At 34.3% G+C, this 22,012-nt stretch overlaps 3 protein-coding genes, 1 long non-coding RNA gene and 1 pseudogene across 7 annotated transcripts; 3 read left to right on the forward strand and 2 right to left on the reverse strand.

Annotated features, from left to right (window-relative positions):
• Positions 1 to 259: 259 nt before the first annotated feature.
• On the forward strand, positions 260 to 4,370 carry LOC108345552 (disease resistance protein Roq1-like). Of its 4 annotated transcripts, XR_001833699.2 has the most exons (5): positions 261 to 1,488; positions 1,663 to 2,779; positions 2,942 to 3,164; positions 3,518 to 3,868; positions 4,022 to 4,370. XR_001833699.2 is itself a non-coding variant. In XM_017584142.2 (4 exons), the coding sequence occupies exons 1-4, from the start codon at positions 1,022 to 1,024 to the stop codon at positions 3,535 to 3,537; spliced, it is 1,827 nt and encodes a 608-aa protein (XP_017439631.1). In that variant the 5' UTR covers positions 261 to 1,021; the 3' UTR covers positions 3,538 to 3,980. The 4 variants fall into 4 exon arrangements, 3 of the variants coding, with proteins under 3 accessions (XP_017439629.1, XP_017439631.1, XP_017439630.1); XM_017584142.2 differs by lacking the exon at positions 4,022 to 4,370 and having other exon boundaries at positions 3,518 to 3,980; XM_017584140.2 differs by lacking the exons at positions 3,518 to 3,868; positions 4,022 to 4,370 and having other exon boundaries at positions 260 to 1,488; positions 2,942 to 3,254.
• A 3,280-nt stretch (positions 4,371 to 7,650) lies between these two features.
• On the reverse strand, positions 7,651 to 10,669 carry LOC108344035 (disease resistance protein Roq1-like; annotated as a pseudogene).
• A 664-nt stretch (positions 10,670 to 11,333) lies between these two features.
• LOC108344034 (TMV resistance protein N) lies at positions 11,334 to 12,892 on the reverse strand. The gene is made up of 2 exons (XM_017582495.1): positions 12,438 to 12,892; positions 11,334 to 12,312 (listed from the first exon to the last, which is right to left on the reverse strand). The coding sequence occupies exons 1-2, from the start codon at positions 12,890 to 12,892 to the stop codon at positions 11,334 to 11,336; spliced, it is 1,434 nt and encodes a 477-aa protein (XP_017437984.1).
• Positions 12,893 to 14,957: 2,065 nt separating this feature from the next.
• On the forward strand, positions 14,958 to 15,893 carry LOC108345554 (inactive protein RESTRICTED TEV MOVEMENT 2). Its single transcript, XM_017584144.2, has 2 exons — positions 14,958 to 15,115; positions 15,334 to 15,893. The coding sequence occupies exons 1-2, from the start codon at positions 15,004 to 15,006 to the stop codon at positions 15,678 to 15,680; spliced, it is 459 nt and encodes a 152-aa protein (XP_017439633.1). The 5' UTR covers positions 14,958 to 15,003; the 3' UTR covers positions 15,681 to 15,893.
• Positions 15,894 to 21,178: 5,285 nt separating this feature from the next.
• Positions 21,179 to 21,748, forward strand: LOC108345418 (uncharacterized). Its single transcript, XR_001833659.2, has 2 exons — positions 21,179 to 21,446; positions 21,586 to 21,748. It is a non-coding gene; the product is annotated as an uncharacterized LOC108345418 (long non-coding RNA).
• The last annotated feature ends 264 nt before the right edge of the window (positions 21,749 to 22,012 follow it).

The raw sequence follows: 22,012 nt of genomic DNA on the forward strand, positions 1-22,012 counted from the left end.
GATTGTGAATGTATTCTTGAAAACTCCGTCCTTGCAGGATCTTGACATTGGACCATTAACTCAGGAAGGTGGGAATTATTTTTTAAACTAAACATGGCTACAATGTTACATAGTTATGTAATAAATAAGTGAATATTTATTGAAGTTTTCTCCAAGATAGTGTTAATAACTAAACTAAGCATGGCTCCAGCCTGTTACATAGTCATATAATAAATAAGTGAATATTCATTGAAGTTTCTGTTGGATAAATTTTAAATGGACCCACATGTTTTTAATGATATGAAAAGAAGTGTGGAAAGTGTCAGCATATTTCCACCGTAAGTGCATCTCTTAGTCAAAAGGAGTTAGGTATTGTGTTGGCATCATTATCCATGTAGTGAGTGGAGATGTTAGGTAAGCTTTGGTTGTTTGGTTTTATTATAAATGTATGCTTGATAGCTGTGAAAGGAGTGTGGCACACTAAAGTGTGTGCACCGTGGGAATGGGCAGAGAGAAGCCTCACGGTTTTGTGAGAGAAAACCAGAGAGGGAGAAGCCACCAAAGTCATGGTGTTTTGTGAGAAAGGTAGAAGGGTATGCAACCCATGAATAGAGAAAAGTACAGAGAGAGAGAGTGGCACGCCACCGAGAAGAAGAAAGAAAGGAATATTGTGAGTGTGTGGAAAGAGAGAAAAATAGAGGAGTGTGGTGTGTGTGCCGTGGAGTACCAGAGAAGAAAAGAGGGGTTGCACTTTGTGTTGGGTTGTTATTGTGTGAGTTGTTTGTTGTGAGTTAGAGAGATTAAAGTATTGTGTTTGTATGTGTATGTTCTGGATAGTTGTCCAGAAAATTTATAATAATAAGAGTACATTTCCCAGATTTATACAAAGTGGTTTAAGAGAGCGTTTAAAATTTCTACAGTTTCGGCCAGGAGTGTTAATATATTAACTAAACATAGCTCCAATGTTACATAGTTATGTAATATATAAGTGCATATTCATTGAAGTTTGGTTCAAGAGTGTTAATAAGTAAACTTTCTTCTTATGGCTGTAACATCACCTTCCCAAGCATACAGCTACGATGTGTTTCTCAATTTCAGAGGCTCAGACACACGCCAAGGTTTTACTGGCTTTCTCTACAAAGCTCTACTTGACAGTGGAATCCACATTTTCATTGATGATGAGGGCATTCAGAGTGGAAAGATAATAACACCAGAACTCAAGGAGGCAATTGAAAAGTCCAGGATTGCCATCACTGTGCTCTCTACAAACTATGCTTCTTCTTCCTTCTGTTTAGATGAACTTGAAATAATTCTTGACTGCTTCAAAAGGACAAAACTCTTGGTGTTGCCTGTCTTTTACAAGGTGCCTCCTTCTCATGTCAGACACCAGCAAGGAAGTTATGGAGAAGCATTGGCCAGACTAGAGGAAGGGCTCCACCATAAAATGAAGAATTGGAAGAAGGCGCTGAAAAAAGTAGCTAACCATTCTGGCTTTCATTTCGAGGATGAGTATGCCTCTTCACCAATCTTTGTAGTTTCTGTTGGATTAAATTTTATTTTTCATTAGATTGGACTCGTTGAAATTCTAAGAGAAAATATTTTTTTGGTTGACGTGTGTGTCAAGACATTGATGGATACAACACAAGGCTTTAAGTTTGACTTGGTTGAACTTTTTGTTTGAAGCAGAAAAGAATATGAGCACAAGCTTATTGAGAAGATTGTTGAGCGTGTCTTCAGCATTATTAGTAATGTTGAAGAAAGATTGCATGTTGCAGATTACCCAGTTGGACTAGAGTCACAGGTCCATGAAATAAGAAAGCTTTTGGATGTTGGAGATGATGATGGTGTCAACATGATAGGAATCCACGGAATGGGCGGTGTAGGGAAATCAGCACTTGCCCGGAGAGTTTATAATTTGATTACTCATCAATTTGAAGGTTCGTGTTTCCTTCAAAATGTAAGAGAAGAATCAAACAAACATGGGTTAAAACACCTCCAAAGCATCATTCTTTCACAGGTACTTGGAATGAAGGAAATCAACTTAGCAAGTGAGCAACAAGGAATTTCAATAATAAAAAATAGGCTCAAGCGAAAGAAGGTTCTCTTAATTCTGGATGATGTAGACAAGCACAAGCAATTACATGGAATTGTTGGAAGTCCTGAATGGTTTGGTCCCGGCAGCGTAGTCATCATCACCACTCGGGACAAACAACTTCTAGCATCTCATGAGGTTAAAAGAACACATGAGGTGAAGGAATTGAATGAGATAGATGCTCTTAAGTTGCTTAAATTTAAAGCTTTTAAAATGGAAGAAGTTGATCCAAGTTACGATGAGGTATTGAATCAGGTAGTAACTTATGCTTCCGGTATTCCACTGGCTTTGGAAGTAATAGGTTCCAACTTGTTTGGAAAAAGTGTTCAAGAATGGGAATCTGCTATCAAACAATACAAAAGAATTCCTAATAATAAAATCCTAGAGATCCTTAAAGTAAGCTTTGATTCATTGGGAGAAGAAGAGAAGAGTGTTTTTCTTGACATTGCTTGTTGCTTCAAAGGGTATAAATTGACAGAGATTGAAGAGAAACTTCGTGCTCTTTATGATAACTGCATGAAGTACCATATTGGGGTGCTAGTTGAAAAGTCTCTCATAAAGTTTAGTCATGATGAAAGAGTCACATTTCATGACTTGATTGAGGACATGGGTAAAAGAATTGACCGTCAACAATCACCGAGAGAGCCAGGGAAGAGAAGGAGATTATGGTTACAGGAAGATATTATTCAAGTTTTGAAAGACAAATCGGTGAGTGAGTGAGTGACTTATGAATGGTTGTCTCTCATCCTTTTTCTGTCTATTGAATTTTTTCATCACCGTTGTCTTTTTTCTTACAATTTGGAAATTTCTCTCAATACTTTATTCAATGTCTCACATATACTTGTTGATTAGTGCATTTTGCTATAACAGGGCACTAGTGAAATCAAAATTATCTGCCTGCATTTCTCCATATCCGACGATCAAGTAGTAGAATGGGATGGAAACGCTTTCACAGATATGAAAAGTCTTAAAATACTTATTGTTAGAAATGGTATCTTTTCCCAAATTTGGAATCATCTACCAGAAGGTTTGAAGGTACTAGAATGGAGGGCACAGGTAGTAGCTAATGGTTGCATCACATCATTGGAGTATGGTAGGTTATCCAAGGCAAGTTTGAAGAATACATTTTACTCATGTTGTAAATAAATAAATTCACTGTAAGCTCATAGTAATATTCTAGAGATGATGTTTGCATGTAAGTTTATTGTTAATGGTATTCAAAGATCTCACTTGGTAACAAAATTTGTACTAATTTTTCCGTGTAGTTTGAAAATATTTTCAGAGCATAGAAAATAGAGGAGAGACATGGGAAGTACCACCATTTTATGTACACAAGGCCCATTTGTGCAATAAACCATAGATAAGTCATTAAGGATAGTGTCCATTGACACATCAGAAAACCATCTTGTTCTTTTCTCAAATAGCTTTTACTACATCTTTTTGCAGGTTCAATTGTTTCCTTCTAAATGCAAGGATGATAAGGCTGCTGGTTACTATGAATAATTTTATCATGAAGGAGAAAGACTTAAACAAGTTAAATTTTGTACTTCTTACATTTATGGAGAACTATCAAGATATAACATATGTTTTCCAGTTGTTTTCTTATATTATGTTGATGATAGTTGTTTCTGTATGGGGTCGAGTCACCTAAATCTGTGGGCTTGGTGCTACGTTCGTCCGATCTTCTCGCCGTCCTCTCTTCCGTTGGTCACAGTCCGTTCGTCCTGTATGCCTGGGAGGGTACCTATCAAAGGTGCTCCGATGCTTAAGTTAGTAAAGGTCTGATCGGTTGTTTAGGTAATAAATGTGTAATTAATGAATCTGTTTACCTCTTACCTTTGACCTATATTTATAGTTTTGGTCATGGGCCTAGGATTAGCAGGACCTTAAACACGGTTCAATCCAGAGCCCAGCCCTCTAATCGGTGTTTTACCTTAATCATTTTTGCAGACCTACCTATCATGATCGTCCGGTCTGAGTGCTCGAGTCCTGCCGAACGTCCCATGTGTTCTGTCTGGGACCGTCCGGGGTCATCTGGTACAATAGTTATTATCATCAACATATAATCCCTTCCTAGATACATTTGCCTTATCAATATTTTTTTCTTTAATTTTAGCAACCCTTTTTAATTGGGTTAGCAACAGTTGTCCATGGGTTTTTTTCCTAATCTCGTAGTATCCTTGCCTTCCCTCTTTCTGAGCATTTTCTCCTCACCATTTACCCTATTAGCTTGATTAAGTCCATTCACCAAAGAAATTAATCATAATAAAGAAGGAAGAAAACAATGGCAACATTCTTTACCTGCTTCACTAGTTTACATTAAATCAGGCTTTCCATTTCAGATTTAATTAAAATACTAATCATCTGAAACAATCGAACACTCTGCTCCCTTCTGTTGTAATTTGAGATAATATCTTTAGAATCTTCCTAATTAGAAAAAATAGATATATAATCTTTTATTTTATTTTATTTTTCTAGTTTTCCTATTTCCCTTTTTAGGAGAATTAGATTATTACAAATAGAGGGTATCAGAATGTATTTTTTATGATTGAGAATAATAAATCAGTCTTATTTTTCAACTTGGTATCAGAGTCTGTTTGATTCGCTTCCGCTATCTTTGTTGTCTGCCGGCAGCCAGCCGCCAGCTGTCGGCGGCCCCCTAAAAGTCTCTTCTTTACCATGTGTTTTTAATGGGCTCCAATTGCCCTAGTCAACTTCTGTTTTAGAATTCTGGCCGTTTTTCCAGTATTACCAAATACAAAGTTTGTTTGAGTATGATCAGAATGGGATTCGAACTCATTCCCTTTCGGACCAGTAGCTGAAACTGGTGCTTTAGATCTGTTGATGCCAAATCAATTTTAGCGCATTCTTATTGACTTCCAGTTGAATCAAAGAGACCGAAAGTCTCTTCTTCGAAGAACCCATGGAAGGCCACTGCCTTCACTGTTTATTCTGTTGTGCACCGCTGCTCTCCGCCATCGAACACCATCGTCCTCTGTATGCTGCCACCATCGCACTTTCGTCGAGTGACCAGTGGATCTGGACCGCCTCCTTAAGCGACGACTAACCACGCCGGTTCCGAGGGCTACCTCTCATTCATGCGCCGTCACGAGCACCAAATCTGTCTGATCGTCGCCGGCCACTGTCATAGTTTCGATCGGTGATCAGCGGATCTGGATCGTCTCTTCAAGCGCGACCTAACCCTGGTGGTCGACGTCTCTGTCTCGTCCGCACGCACCGTCACGCGCCTCCTCTCTCTGGTAGATCTCGGACGCGTGTTCATCACGCGCCGTCGTCCTTGTGTCGGAATCACACCGCGTCACTTCCGGTCGTGTCGCCGGACCTCCATCTTTCTGTTCTGACCCTCCATAGCAGCCATGGCTGCCATCTTTGTTGTCTTCACAGCATCTTCGTCTTCTCTCCGTGACTTCTGCTTTGCGAGCTACTGTTCGCCTCACGTTTCATGACCAGGGAGACTTCTTTTGATGCCTAGTTCGCTTTCGACACCAATGCGTCACTTCTTTCTTCTCCATTGCGAAGGGCTCTCTGCCTCCACCAATGGGTTTCGCCTCGCGTCGTGCTGTGTTATTCTTGCCTTTTCTTCCCTTTCTTGTGCAACATTGATTGGTGCTTCTTGATGTCGTCTCTGCTGCTTTAATGTCACTGATGCCACAGTCGGCGTCGGCACAATCAACCGCCATTGCAGTCAGTCGCTACCGCCACAGACAGGAGTCTCGCCGCTTTGTGAGCTATTGTCAATCTCTCTGCAACCCTTGAACAGTCTTTTCTTTTTTATCTTCGGGTGTTCCACCTTCAATCCAACTTGGAGGAGTTGGAATCCATGCACGCATCTTCTTAGGACCAATCGAGCGCTCTTCCTTTCCTTGCTGCTCCGTTGATTCAACTTGTGAGCCACTGACCTGTCTCCACCATTCTCTCGACGCCACTGCATCACCTCTTTCTTGGATTGCTGACTTTCTTCTTGGGCTCAAGTTTAGTGTGTCACTTCTTTGGGTCTTTTGATGCCATCATAAGTCCCAATATTTGGTGTTTTGGTTTCTGCCATGTGAAATGATCTTTGCACCGCCAATGCCTTGTTGTAACAGCTCACTAAGAGTTGTTTTATGAGATTGCCCCCTGATTTGACTTGTTCGATGTTAGGGGTTTCAGATTTGTCCCCAAGTACGGATCGGTTCTTACCCGTTCTTCCACGTTCACGTCATTGACGTGTGTTCAATCGTGAGGGGAAGAAAAGTTTAAGTCGTTGCAGGGTAGTTAGTCCTTGAAGGTTTGTTGTTGTTTCAGCCTCTGTAGGGTGGTAAGTCCCTATAGGTTTGTTGTTGTTAGCCACTGCAGGCAGTTCAGTTCCTGCAGGTTTGTTGCTGTTTAGGGCAGTGAAATCTATGAAGGTTGGTTGTTGTTAGGGCAGTTAAGTCCCTAAAGGTTTGTTGTTGTTAAGGCAGTTAAGTCCCTTAAGGTTCGTTGTTGTTCAGGGTGGTTAAAGTCCCTACAGGTTTGTGGTTGTTAGCCTTTTCAGGCCTCCCATATGTTACTCATGGAAATCTTGTTCTTGTAGTTTGTTGTTGTTTGCTGCTGCAAGTCATTATCCATTTTTTATGGAAATCTCTCTCATCCATTGTTGTCCAAGTTGAAGTTTCATGGTGCTAGTTCGCCCTCGTCCATCGCTGTCCAAGTTGAAGTTTCATGATGCTAGTTTGCCCTCGTCCATTGCTGTCCAAGTTGAAGTTTCATTGTGCTAGTTCGCTTTTGTCCATTGCTGTCCAATTTGGTTTATTGACGTTCTCTACAATTGAGTTTGACTATTCCAAGCTTGGTTCATACAATCTTGTATGATCCAGCTTGAGGGGGAGTATTGTAATTTGAGATAATATCTTTAGAATCTTCCTAATTAGAGGAAATAGACATATAATCTTTTGTTTTATTTTATTTTCCTAGTTTTCCTATTTTCCTTTTTAGGAGAATTAGATTATTACAAATAGAGGGTATCATAATGTATTTTTTATGATTGAGAATAATAAATCAGTCTTATTTTTCAACTATCTTTTCTCTTCTTCAATTTACACAGATCAAAATAACAAGTTTATATAAAATGAGTTACTATGATAAAGTATGACACAGGATAATTTACCTTTCGAACTAATTTTACCACTTATAAACTTTAACTCCATCGAACTTCACACTATGCACTTGCACCGTGTGTGAATCTTGCTAGTCCATACCGCTAAGATGATTGTTCAATTTTCTCATGCTAATGGATCAATGAAATGAATATCCTCCATGGACTATGGCATGACTCCTTTAAGTACATAAAGTATGACTCCTTTAAGGATTGAGATTTGTTCACAATACACAAGTTTTTGAATTCTGTTACAAAGATTAAAAAATATATATATGATCTAATTCCATCCAGAACCTGACAAAATCAAGGGAGAATCTTGACAGTCAGTTTATGAAAGCCATGTAAAATCTTGAAATGAAAATGGAAATTCTTTTATGGGAGTGTACTGGAAATTGAGTTCACATATGTTTTCCAGTTTTTTTCTTATACTTATGGAGAACTATCGAGATATAACAGCACGAAAGATGGAGGTTTCAACAGAGGTCAACTTGACAGTCGAAAATTTTTGAGCTGGGTGCAACCAAAAGCACTCATTATTTTAACCATGTAACTAAATTCTGACACTATTCAAATGAAAGTTTCTCCACATTTGCTAACCAGATATGTTATATATCTTGGTTAAACCTTTTGCATTGGAAAATTTCAAAACTCTTAGATTCACCGACTTCTGCAAAGAAAAAAGAAGAATTGCATGAATAATCTTACAGTGGATTTATCAATTTACAAGATAAGGAAAATGCACTCATTAAACTTGCCTTCAATAAGTTTGTCAACTCAATTGTCGAAATATTACTGCAGGGTAACTTGCATATGGCAAATTCCTTTGGATGAAAATCAGATGGTAAACAATTTGACGGATATCTCCACCATTCAAGCACTCTCAAATTATCTGGGAGATATTCTGGACCTTTGGAAAAACCACCATGTCTAATAATAAGTGTTTTGAGGTTTTGCATATTCTGGAAGACCTTTCCATCCCATTCTACTATTTCTTCTTGATCAAATATGGAGAAATCCAGACATATGATTTCAATTTTACTAGTTCCCTGTTAATGCAAAAGGCATGAACCAACCACAATACAAGAATGTGTAAGACTTCAGTACACATATTTAGGGAGAAATACTACAAAAGAAAAGAAAAAACAACTATGATGTGAAAATATGATAATCAAAAACGATAAACCAAACCAATCATGAATTTAACTCACCCTGTTGTTTTCTAAAAGTTGTCTTACATCTTCGAGTAACCATAATCTCGTACGCTCACCTGGCCCTATCAATGATTCCTGTCGGACAATATCTTTACCCATGTCCTCAATCAAGTCATGCAATGTAACTCTGTCATAACAAGGTTTTGTACCATGACTAAGCTTAACTAAAGATTTGTCAACCAATAAGTCAATGTAACACTTCATGTTCTGACCATAATGAGCTTGAAGTATATCTTCGACCTCTGCCAATTCATATCCTTTGTAGCAACAAGCAAGGTCAAGGAAAACACCCCTTTCTTTTTCCTCCAAAGAATCAAAGCTTGATTTAAGTATTGCTTCGACCGGATTATTGGGACATTTTTCTAATTGATGAATGACAGATTTCCATTCTTCTACACTTTTTCCACACAAGTTGGAACCTATTACTTCCAAAGCTAATGGAATGCCAGCAGAAAAAGTTACTGCACGATTCAAGAGCTTCTCATACCTTGGATCAAAGTAATGCTTTTTAAAAGCTTTCCATTTAAGCAATACAAGAGCATCCTTGTTATTTAATTTCTTCACCTCATAAGTTCTTTGAACATCATGGGAGGCAAGGAGCTGTTCATCTCGTGTTGTGATTATGACTCTGCTGCCACGACCAAACCAATCAGCTCTTCCAAGAACTGCCTGCAATTGCTCCTGCCTGTCAACATCGTCTAGAATCAAGAGAACCTTCTTTTTCTGGAGCCTGCGTTGTATCATTAAAATTCCTTGTTGCATACTAGTTAACTTGATGTCCTTCTCTCCAAGTAAATTCTCAAGAATGGTGCTTTGGAGGTATTGTAACCCATGCTTGTTTGATTTTTCTCTCACATTTTCAACAAAACATGAAGCATCAAACCTTTCAGAAATCAAATTATTATAAACATCTTGAACAAGTGTCGATTTTCCAATCCCGCCAGTTCCATGAATCCCGATCATGTGGGCACCACCATCACATCCAACATCCAAAAGTTTCATTACTTCTTGCACTTGTGACTCTAGTCCAATTGGGTAATGAGCACGATTAATCTTCTTGGAGACCCACTCCACAATCTTCCCAATAAGCTCATATTCATAACCATCCCTGTTTCAAAAAAGTTCTAGTTAGTTTAAAGTTAAAACCTTGTATGAAGTCAAGGTTGATAAAAAAATTATTTTTTCATAAATCCAAGTGAAACGTAATCTCATTTGAAAATAGAAGAGTGGCAGGGTGGGGTACCCATGGTAGATATGAAAGGAAAACAACTTAGCTACTTGATAAAGAGCAATCTTCCATTTAACCAACTTTTCCATATTATTCTTGAGCCTCTCCTCATGTTTAGTCAAGGCTTCTCCAAACCTGCCTTGCTGCAATTGCACCTGAGTAGGATCCACATGATAAAAGACTGGTAAAACCAGCAGTCTTTTTCTCTTAAGGCAATCAAGAATGGTTACAAGTTCATCTAAGCACCAGGTGGAAGAAGCATAGTTTATAGAAAGCACAGTGATAGCAATCTTGGACTCTTAAATTGCTTTCACAGTTGTTGGTGTAATTTCCTCTCCTCTCTGAAGGTTTTCATCATCAATGAAAGTGTGGATTCCACTGTCATGAAGAGCTTTGTAGAGATAGCCCGTAAAACCATAGAGTGTGTCCAAGTCTCTGAAGCTGAGGAACACATCGTAGCAGAATGCCTCTGAACGTGACTCCAGTCCAACAGGGTCATTTTCATTTATAGCACATTCCCAATCTTCTTCAAAACAATGGCAGGCAAGAAGCATAAGTTACAACATGATTCCATTTCTAATCTAAAAGGAACTGACAAAAGATCTAGAAGACAGATATGAGCTCCAAATAAAGTCAAGTCAGCAAACTAGTTTGTTTAAAATCTCTTTCTTTAATCTCCGTAACTCTAGTCATATTCAGGTTGTGTCAAATCATGTAGCATGTAATGATTGAAACGGAAACAAAATACAAAGAAGAAAAAAAACTCTGAAACCTGTGGTGAATCTCTGAAAGTTCTTAAAACAAAGTTCAAGTCTTTCAAGAGAGGTGAAGTTGAGAGGTGGAAAACTAATAAGCTTGCTGCAACCAACAACCCTCAATATTTTAAGTCTAGTCAGAAAACCAACTGAGTCGTGAACTGTAATTAAATTCTCACACTCTCTAAATGAAAGTTCTATCAAATTTGGGAGATCAGATACATCAGGCAACTGCGTCAAAATTCTGCACTCGTCAAAATTCATGACGGTTAGAGTCTCGTACTTCTGAAAAGAAAATAAGGGAAAAATAAATAAGAATCTAATGAATAAATTTGAAATTAATTTTGTAATTTTCAAGATGAGAAAAATATACTATTTAAACTTGCCTTCAATAAGTTATCCAACGAAGATTGTAAATTTGAAGAAATTCTGAACCATATCAGTGCTCTCAAACTTTGAAAAAAATGATTAAAAAACTGAAATTTTTTATCATGTTTTTCGGGGATTTTCATCCTCTTGAAGGTGTTTGCATACGATCCTACTATTCTCTGTATGGCAGATATGGAGAAAACAAGATGGTTAATTTCACTTTCAAAGATTCTCTGTAAATGCAAAAAGGCTCGAAACGGCCACAACACGCCAGAATACAAGCATGAGGTGAGAATGTGATAGATAGTGAACAAAGATTAAGATAAGATATTAGAAAGTGTGTTTTAAGCCTAACTTATCACACCACCCAATTTCTACTATTACGCACGAGATGTCTATACCTCGGCGGCGTGAAGGGGTGTGTTGGAAGTCCCACATCGACTAGAGATAAGGCCAATTTATAATATATAAGTGAGGTGCAAACTTTACCTTACAAGCTGGTTTTGTGGGGTTGAGTTAGGCTTAAAACCCACTTTCTAATATAAGAAACCAAACATTCCTAAGCCTCACTCACATTGTTATTCGAAACATGAATCACATCTTTATGTAACCATGATCTAATGTTATTCCCCGGCTCTTTCTGTAATTCTTTCTGTAATTCCTTCCGGACAATCCTAGACATGTCCCTTAGCAAGTCATGCATTTTAAGTCTATTATCAAGAAAAACACTCTTCTCTTCTTCCTCCAAAGCATCAAAGCTTACTTTAAGTATATTCAGGATTTCCCTCTTGCGAATCATTTCATATTGTTGGATAGCGGTCTTCCATCCTTCTATACTTTTTCCAACCAAGCTGCCTCCTATTACTTCTAAAGCCAGTGGAAGGCCAGAAGCATAAGTTACAAGACGATTCAAGGCTAACTCATAACATGGATCAGCCTTTTCATTTCTGAAAGCTTTCCATTTAAGCAGCTGAAGAGCATCATTGTCATTCAATCCCTTCACTTCATATGTCATTGTAACTCTATGATTTTCCAACAATTGTTTGTCCCGAGTTGTGATTATGATTCTGCTGCCAGGACCAAACCAGTCACATCCTCCAGCAACTGCTTGTAATTGGTCCGGCTTGTTAACATCATCCAGAACCAGGAGAACCTTCTTCATTCCTTGCTGCGTACTTGTAAAGTTGATGTCCTTCTCTTCTAATATCTGTGATAGAAGGATGCTTTGCAGGTGTTTTAACCCATGTTTGTTTGTTTTTTCTCTCACGTTTTCAAGAAAACACAATCCATCAAAATTCTCACCAATTAAATCATTGTAGACAGCTCGAGCAAGTGTTGATTTTCCTACCCCACCCATCCCGTGGATTCCTATCATGTGAACACCATCCTCAGATCCAAAATCCAAAAGCTTCCTCACTTCTAGCACTTGTGACTGTAGTCCAATTGGGTAATCCGAAACATGTGTAAAAGAATCACGAGTAATCTTGTCATAGACATCGTCAACAATTCTCTTAATAAACTTGTATTCATATCCAACTCTGTTTCAAACAAAACAAAGTTAAAACTAAAAGCCTTGTATTGTCATGGTTATCAAATATTTCTTCTCTCAAACTTAATGCAATACAATGAAAGTTCATGTATAAATATTGGTAAGGTGCTGTACCCGTCTTCGATATGATAGCCAGACAAGTTAGCTACCTGGTGCAGAGCCATCTTCCATTTCTGCACCTTCTCCATATCTTCGAATTTTTTCTGATGCATAGTCAATGCTTCTCCATAACTCCCTTTCTGATGTCTGACATCAGAAGGGTGCACCTTATAGAAGACCGGTATAACCAACAGTCCTTTGGTCTGGCAGTGAAGGATTCTGGCAAGTTCATCCAAACAGAAGTAGGAAGAAGCATAGTTGTGAGAGAGCACAACAATGGCAATCCTAGACTCTTCAATTGCATTCAGAAGCGTTGCTATTGATTCCTTTCTCTTCAGAAGCATCTCATCATCCTTGAAAGTGTGAATTCCCCTCTTACAGAGAGATTTGTAGAGATTGCTATCAAAACTATCGCCTGTGTATCCTCCTCTGAAGCTGAGAAACACATCATAGGTGGATGATGCAGCCATTAGAGTAGGGGTTGGTTGGTATGATTATGGATCGATTGGTCGGTGTGTTGGAATGAAGAATCAAACTTGAATAAACGTGAACTAGATAAACTCAAAGATTAAGCAGATAGCATCAAGTTTTGAGTTGACTTTACTCTAACATATATTACAACGTATAAATAAATTATCTTAATTAGACAACCTTGAACTTTTCATATTACGATTATAAGGTGGCCTTTTTGTCTCTTTCACTGTCTGTTTCAAAAATTTTTTTTTTGTGGTGATTTATCACTTTTTATTATTGGAATGTGTTAGGAAGTGTTAGAAATTCAAGTGAGTTTGAGTACTACGATAAGTAGAAATGAGAAAGTTAGGCAATATGTATGGAAGAAAACTTGTAAACTCATTATGTTAAGGTTTCTTGTTCAGAGGTAAAGTTTCTTATATAAGTTGACTGATAACTTAACTTATTGGTGTCAAATCTGTGTTAAATCTTCGTTGAAAAACCTAAAAGATGTTCAAATGTTCAGGTTGGTTTGGATTCAATTTCGTTTATTTTTCACGTATGGTTGACAGCCGGTTGTGAAGAAGTGGAAGTGGAAGTGGCTAAAAGCAGTTAACAAAAGAAGCATGGTGGATTTTTTTTTCATTTACAAACTGAAACAGTTGATCATGAATTGAAAACCTCGCAGGTCAACAATTTAAAATTTGAAGAAAGATCTCTTTTGGCTTTAGGTTTTCTTTTTCTCTTGTTTTAATTATGAGTGGGACTATAAGGGTACCAGTGATCAATCTTTTGTGTGATGTATCTATTTTTGTTTAAGTATGGTGTATTCATTTCTTTGTTTCAATCTTTTGTGTGATGTATCTATTTTTGTTTAAGTATGGTGTATTCATTTCTTTGTTTCTTTTTACTCTTTTGCTTAATGGATAAGCCAGTTAAGCTAGTTTCGTTTATATTTTCTTATGTTTTGGTGACTATTGTTAGATTATGTTTTTCTCAAGCTTTTCACTTGTGTCAAATGTGTGTGAGAGAGCAATACAAGTGTCGTGCTGGTGGGGAAGCAACATAGAATGTTGCATCTTATTAGATGCCGAGAGTTAAGTAGTCAAAAACATCACTAACTTATTTTTTTATCCGAGTAGCAAGAACCACCTTACAAGACTAAGTACTTCTCGATAATCGACAGTGAAGTAGTCCGGTGAGAAAATGGTGAAAAGAACCAGATTAATTTAGCTACGGAGTACAGCAAGCTTTTCACATTTCAGCTTTACCTTCTCTCTTTTTCAATTTTGTAACTACCAATCAATATTTTCTTTTCAATTTTATTTTTGTGGTTTTCACATCATTATAATTTGAAGAAGAAGAAAACTAGACACACATATTTGTTTACTCAATTTTAAGTCATTAATTCTTTTTTCAATTTTAAGAAAAAGAAATTAAAGAAAAGTTAAAGAATGGAAGAATTCGAGAAGCAAAAAGGATTCGATAATAGATCTAATGTATTGAGGAAGAAATAACTCAAGAAAAAGAAAGAATTAAGAATTCAAAAATAAGAAAAATGTCGAAAAGAAAAGGGATTAAAAAGGAAGAAAGATACGAAGAAGAAAAAGAATTAAAGCATTTAAGAGAGAAGAAAAAGAAAAAAAAAATCAAGAATAACTAAGAATTCCAGACGAAGAAGAAGAAGAAGAAGAAGAGATCAATGTTTAACATTTCTGCTGCTGCAAACATTATCTTTTGTTTCTCAATCACGTTAACATTTTATAATATTTTGTTATTCCAGTGCTAGTTAATAAGACTTTTGGAACAAAAATTTTGTGAAATGAAAATTCTTGAGTGGTAGTAAAAGGATAAAAAGTATGAGAAGAAAAGAAAAAGAATAATAAGATGGGGTATGAAATTAAAACACGGGTTTCCTTCATTTACAGTTTAACACCTGATTCTCACCATGCAACACCAGGAATGAAGCAAACAACATCCCATAGAATTCCTACTCAAACCAAAAAGGAATTATTCTCAACCCAAAGCTAAATATAAAATGAAACTGAATCACAATTCTTTTATTCATTCAATCCATTTCCACAAGCAATAGAAAAATCTCAACTCAACCATAAAGGAAAATACAACTATGGAAATCAATGCTGCTGAAGCTGCTACTAATCGCTCCTATGAAGATTTTGAACCTTATTGCAAATGGCTTACACAGGAAGGACAAGCGATTCTTGAGATTCATTTGAAGGGTATCTGTTAAATTTCCTTTTTTAGTTTCTACTTGTGTTCTCATTTATATATGAATCACTTAATAGTTTTTCCAAAACATTCACATCTATAATCAATAAAAAGTGGGAAAGTATAATATAACTTTATATGATAGAGTTGTTATAAACTATATATAGATAGATTCGATTGGTCTGAATGGAAAACAAAAGTTATCTCTTATGGTGTTACATTTTTACAGGCTTCAAAAAGGAGCAACTTAAGGTTGAAACCGACAACTGGGGAACACTAAAAATTTATGGAGAAAGGCCTGTGAATGCGACCAATAACAAATGGTGCCGTTTCCAGAAAGAAATTAAGATCTCAATAGGGAGTGATACGAAGGCAATTCGTGCAAAGTTTTCTCATGGCCTTCTCTTCATTGCCATGCCTAAAGAAGCAGTAAGGGAGCTTTTCATCTATGGGGCAGAAACAAGAAACAGAACAAATGCTATCAAAGTGGCAATTGCTGTAGTGTTTGTGGTGGCACTCGGGACTTACATAGCTCGAAGAGTATATAATGATGAAAGTATTCAGTTAATTAGCTAGAACATCAAAATTGAAATGTGGGGTGTTAAAAAATCAGGATATGTATTCTATGCTGATAATGCATGGCAGAGGAATGTTTGCTTTCAGAATGGTTTTCTGTGGCAATGAGAAAAAGTGAGTAAGGTGTTCATATTTTTATGTTTTCTTGTAACATATACATACCTTCGAAGAAGAATAATAATAATAATAAAGTGTGCTTGGGATCACACAATACACTATTGCTTTGTGGTGATTTTAGTGCTTTTTCTGGTGTGTGATTGTGTGTGTGTGACAGAATGAAAAATCAAATTAACTCTTGTCAGCATATAACTAGTTGGTCCAACATTATTGCAAAAGTGTTAACCAAACAAAATAGAATAATCATACTGCGCTATCACTCAGATACACCTATATGATAATTATCATTATCATTGTTTTTGTTTTGTTTATTTTTATCCATAGTTTTATTATTACTTTTTAGATAATTAAGGTTTTTATTTAATAAATTGGGAAATAGAAATATTTTGTTCTTGTTTGTGAAAATACTACACAGATAAGTGGAAATCACTAAAGGTCGAAAATAATATCTCAGCAACATCACTTATCACCATATTAGTTTACTTTAATTACAAAAATCAAATACAAATTTCAAACTCAGTCCAATTCAAGTGAACTTGTCTAGATATTATAAATAGGAAGCTTAACAGAGTTAGGAAACACAGTCTTGAAATATAGGAAACTAACTTTAACAGAGATACAAAATAAACTTATTTTGAAGGTTGGAGACATTGCTCATTATTCTTTTTCAGTATTCATAATGTAGATGAATAGCTAACTTCCTTATTCACGTTGGTGTAATATATCTTAACTTTGTGGTTTTTATTTATCAATATATTTCTTTTCCACCACTTTTGTGTTCTTTTATTATTATTAACTGCTTGATTATACATATGTGGTAATACTATGTTTTAAATATAAATAAAATTTTAAATTATGTTTATAAACATAAATATATAATTTAATATGTTATAATTTTATATTTATGTAATAATTTAATAGTTTAATATGTTATAAATTCTTGTATTCAAAATCAATATTTTTTCTAAAAAAATTCATTGGTTGACCCTGATTCATGGAATTTTGTAGATGTTTTGGTTTCATGGACTTTTTTTGATAGAGGATTTTTTGGTCATGTGGGTTTTTCTGATCCCAACCCACGTGAGTCAGGATCAGACCGTGTAATGAGACCAAATTGACAAATCTACTTGCAAATATAAAAAATACAAAGTTTTATAATGGGATTGAGATTAAACTTACCTTAACTCTTATCCTAACCCACTTGAAAAGGAATTTTCTGAGTTGGGATACTTTTTTGACTCCTACTTGAGAAGTTTTCTAAAATACTTTTTTTTTAATAATAAGTTAGAATTAGTCCATAAGGTTAAGTTGACAACTCGCATTATCAAGTAAACCCTCTCTTTACATAGCACATTGATCATATCAGTATACGCCTAAACATCAAGATGGTATTAAAGATTTTTGAAAACATATTGTGCATCTCTACGTCTTCCCACTTTAGACAATTTGAGAATCTTGGCCAATATACAAAAAGCAAAGTTCATTTTAGAAAAATGGCAGAAACAATTGATGACCATGCTCAAATTAACAAGGTCAGGATGATTTTTTCCCAAATTTGAAATTGGAAGGAAGAGAACGCGTAAGAAGCAAGCAATCAAACTTGGAAACGGAGTCGTCAAGTGATGAGGGTTGCGAGTGAGAGTGAAGGAGGGAAATGAGGATTGGAAGAAAAGGTAGAAGGGGATGGAAGGAGAAATAGAAAACTTTAACTTTGACAGCCACATTGTTGATTAATTTGATTGCAAAACAAAAATCATAACAAAACACATCATGTATTTAAACTTAATTATCTATTTAAATCCATAATAAAAGTGTTTTTCTAAACATAATTAAAAATTTTAACTAAATTAAATAAAAGAAATTCAAATTAAAATCACTAAATATTATACTTGAAATTCTATATAAACAAAATATTAAAAAAATTCTTCTCAAAGAGTATAAAGTTTCAATCTATCCAACTTTAATTTTATAATAAATAAAAAAATCATTTAAAAATACTAATTTTATAGAGTATTTTGGATGAAATTTTGTTAATAAAAATAGATTATTTGAACTGAAAACAAATAAAAAATGTATAGTGATATGTAAATATTTGTAATCAAATATATTGAAGCAATTTAAAGTTTATAATATAATTGTATCATGATGAAAATATATTTATAATTATTTTACAAAAAGATGTTTGGTTTTTAAAATGAACATTAATATAATTCTCCTATATGCTGTATTAACGGAATTTTGTAAGATTAATATAGCTGTAAAATCCTAGAAAGTGATATTTAAGAAGTGGTGATAATATAAAAATAGTGATATTTTTAATATTAAATAATTTTGTTATAAATGAGTTTAATTATTTTAAAACGTATATTTTTTTAAAAATCACTTTTCTAAAGTTTTCTGTCATGTCTTTAAGAGTTTTAACTCATCGATAATTTGTTTAACGATCAAGAGGTATTAGGAGATCACGGTAGAGCAATCTCCACTTCTACCCAATCAATGTTTTGTTTAGAGCAAGTAATTTCTATCCACTTTTCTTTTTATTTTTGGATGATCATGCAAAGAAATCTGTTTTTGCATCTATCAAAAGTGTTTTTTCCTTGACTTTTGGTCAAATTGAGGTTCTAAGGTTTGATTTCGATCACCAATTGGTGAGTTGTAAGTTTTTCCTAGAGTTCCTTACAGTGGAAGCAATAGTTGGGAGTTCTTGGAGCCGTAAGAGTTCTTTCTAAGGTAAGGAAAGCTAGATATTCAATTTTAATTGGTGTTTGTTATTTAGTTTTAGTACTTGCATGTATATCATAATGGTTGAATTATATGTTCAGATACTTATACTTTGTTAGTGCAATTTAGTAGAATTTGAGTTGTTTGATTTTGATAAATTCTGATATGATATCGTTGTAATGTATTTACTTATGTGAATTGTGCGTTTTAAATGTATATTGGATGTATAATTGGCTGAAATGTGTTTGGAGTATTAAGAGACTAAGTCATGAGTTTTAAGGCTAGAAAAAAAAAGGGTTTTTACTAAGTGAGTTGGTGAATTAAGTATTGGTGTAAGAAAATGGGAATTCCAGGCCTGTTATGGGAACAATTGAAGGTTGTTAGAAGCATGGTTTAATTGGAAACTGTTTTGGAACTAAAGAGGGTGGTCCATGATTGATGGTTGAGTGGTTTCTAATGCAAATGAATGGTTTGGGTAGTGAAATTTTGAAATAAGGAGTTGAGACATGTTTGAGAAGTTTGGAGGAGTCACTTAAAACTTGTCTAGGCCTTTAGTTTGTTATTTTTGTGTATGGAATGGTAGAATTGGGTTTAGGTAGTCTAAAGTCTGAGCGTCCTTTTAGGGGGGGTTGAGCACCACTGCATTAGTTTTAGGTTTTTCAGGTTTTAGAAATCTCAAATTTAGCATTCTGGATATCAATTTTGGACGTTAGGTCGTTTTGGGGGTTTTAAACCCTTCTGAAGTTATTTGTGAGGGTTTCCAAGCTGTTTTCCTTGCCTATTGTAGATATCAAGCTGCTATGCAGAAAATTTGTGTTATTGTGTGATTTCTGATTACTTGTAAGAGTGTTTCTAGTTCTTTAATGTATGACCAATAGTTTTATGTATTGGTATACTATGTGAATTTGAAGTGATCTCATGGTTTCAAAGTAGTGATATGAATTTTAAAGGTGAAACTTCTTGGTGTGGTTTCAAGAGTTATTAGTATGAATGCAGGGAACTCAGTCTTGGAGGTTATACTGACACTCTAATGATCATTCATTCTCAAGTAGAGAAGATTGACACATGTGGTGAGAGTAGCAGGAGGTCTTAGTCTATGTGTTTATAGTATGACCTACGACGCAGTACAAACTAACCTAGTAAGTGTGACAAACCTATTGACAATGGCTTTGGAAAACATTGGAGGCCTCCATAAGTGCACAACCCACCATAACTCGACATCCATACTAAATCTGAATAATTCAATCTAGGTCATATCATGTTTAAGATGTTTGGTTTGTGTTATGTGATATATAATTCATGTATGAAATGTTTAAGTATATTATGAATTGTTTTATCACTAGCTTATCCTTGGTTTTGAGTTGTCTGTCTTTGTGTATGTTTCTCTTTTGCGATTATCACTTTAACCGGTGTGAACTTAGAAAATAAATATCTCTTTAGTCGTTTCAGCATAAACAGAAAGATGAAGCATAAGTATAAATAGATTTACTTTTCAAATATATAATCTCCTTCTCTAAAAATCTTCAATGTAATATTTTATTTTAATAATTTTATATTATTAAAATGGGAATAAGAATTACTTTAAATAAATATTCTGGATATAGTTATGATAGAGAAGGAAAGACCCCACCTAATAAACCATGCCATATTTATAAGAAATCGCAAATGAAAAAGTTACTGGAATAATAATTTTGTTTTTGATAACATCCGAATAATATATCACAATAAGTAATGAAGAATAATTATGTTTTATTAACTGTACTTGTTTTCATTTGCAAAATGTAATAGCGGCAATTTTGTTTTCAATTATATTCGTAATTATTGAAACTATTTAAAAAGGTTTTTAATACTAAAAAGATGCTGCTAAATATTATTGTAAAAATTACCTAAACACTTTTTTATGTGCAATTGTCAATTATATAAATAAAATAAACTAATAATATATATATATATATATATATATATATATATATATATATATATATATATATATATATATATAATATGTACTAATTAAAGGAAACAATATATTTTAATATTTTAATAACTAGTAATAATTGTGTTAATTTCACATGTATTTAGATAACTTGATTGGTTAATTTCACATTGTTAGGATCGGACATACTTTATATATTACCAGAGGGTTTGAATGATTCTTCTATGTGATTTTGATTAGTTGTGGAGATGAAGTTAAAAAAAAGGTTTTTTTACCAAGTTTTATCAAGATATTAGATAACTATTGAACCTGATTTATTATCTATAGTCTGGCAATGTGTTCTTTTCTGTGTTAAATAATAATCATTTAAGTTATGATAATAATTTAATGAAAAAAGATTAAGTTAGTAAAATCAATATTAATGGGTAATTTATTAAATCTCACAACATCTCTTGAGTAAATTTAGGAAACAAATCATGTTATAAAATTTCATCTAATCCTTTTAATTTGCTATATCTCCATAAATTTGAAGAATGTGGTTAAAAGGTTTCTTGAACGTAAGATATTCTTTAACTTTGGAGAAAATAATATTTATGATTTCACATTGAAAGTAAAAGAGTAAAAGCATATTTACTAAATATATTTTCTAGAGTAAACGAGTATGGAAATTCTCTTTCTATAAATTCATATTTAGGTTTCATGAAACATTGAAAGTAAGATCTCATCTTGTATTGGAGAGAATTTAGATAAGAGTTATGGAGAAAATTGAAATAAGAAGTATTGGAGTTATAATGGCCGTCATGATTCTATCAGTTTTGCTGCAGCTCAATCAACGGATAAGCTTTTGTGCTATACCTGGTGTAAAATCAAATGTCTGGAAGAACCAATTCCTGAAGAAAATTGTTTGAAGAATTGTGAAGCACACTGTACATCATCTGATCCACTTTATAGTTGTATTACTAATTGTCAGAAGTCTATTGCCGTAAAAAATGGTATGTATTCTAAAATTATTTTCTCCTTCATTTTATATTTTTCCTTTATATTTCATTTCATTAATCTTTTTTTTTTCGAGACTTTGATATTAATTTCAATTGCTTGGGATTTTAACCATTATTTTTACATGTTTATCAGGTGTTGGTGATCTTGGGAATAATCTGATGAATACTTGTATGAAAGAGTGTAAAAAAATATTTTAATTTGTAACTACAATTTCTGACTGAGAAATTGTTAGAAATAATATTTCCTGCTGAATTATGAGTAATAAATATTAATAAAAAATAATATTTCTTATTTATTTCTGTATTAATTTTCTTTTCCAATTACGTCCTTTCATCTTTCTTATCTTTTTTATTCTTGTAACTTGAGTATTAATAAAACTTGTTTTTAAAGAAAAATTTATCGACAAATTCTATTAAAGAAGACAACAAGAAAAATAAAACACTGAAGAGAAAGTGATACTTAAACTCTGATAAAGGTAATAAGCCTTTATAACATGAATCACAAATATAAACGTGGATATGTAAAAATATGATAAGTATATAAATATTTAATTATTTTA

Source organism: Vigna angularis, chromosome 8 (genome assembly GCF_016808095.1).
Source record: "Vigna angularis cultivar LongXiaoDou No.4 chromosome 8, ASM1680809v1, whole genome shotgun sequence".
NCBI lineage: Eukaryota > Viridiplantae > Streptophyta > Magnoliopsida > Fabales > Fabaceae > Vigna > Vigna angularis.

What these genes read in the sequence shown, in the direction of transcription:
- LOC108345552 (XM_017584140.2), top strand. Translation starts at nt 1,022, where the DNA reads ATGGCTGTAACATCACCTTCCCAAGCATACAGCTACGATGTGTTTCTC. An exon ending in GGCTTTCATTTCGAGGATGA is followed by an intron (nt 1,489 to 1,662) that starts GTATGCCTCTTC and finishes TTTTGTTTGAAG; the next exon opens with CAGAAAAGAATATGAGCACA. An exon ending in AAGTTTTGAAAGACAAATCG is followed by an intron (nt 2,780 to 2,941) that starts GTGAGTGAGTGA and finishes TTGCTATAACAG; the next exon opens with GGCACTAGTGAAATCAAAAT.
- LOC108344034 (XM_017582495.1), bottom strand. Translation starts at nt 12,892, where the DNA reads ATGGCTGCATCATCCACCTATGATGTGTTTCTCAGCTTCAGAGGAGGA. An exon ending in GGCTATCATATCGAAGACGG is followed by an intron (nt 12,313 to 12,437) that starts GTACAGCACCTT and finishes TGTTTGAAACAG; the next exon opens with AGTTGGATATGAATACAAGT.
- LOC108345554 (XM_017584144.2), top strand. Translation starts at nt 15,004, where the DNA reads ATGGAAATCAATGCTGCTGAAGCTGCTACTAATCGCTCCTATGAAGAT. An exon ending in TCTTGAGATTCATTTGAAGG is followed by an intron (nt 15,116 to 15,333) that starts GTATCTGTTAAA and finishes ACATTTTTACAG; the next exon opens with GCTTCAAAAAGGAGCAACTT.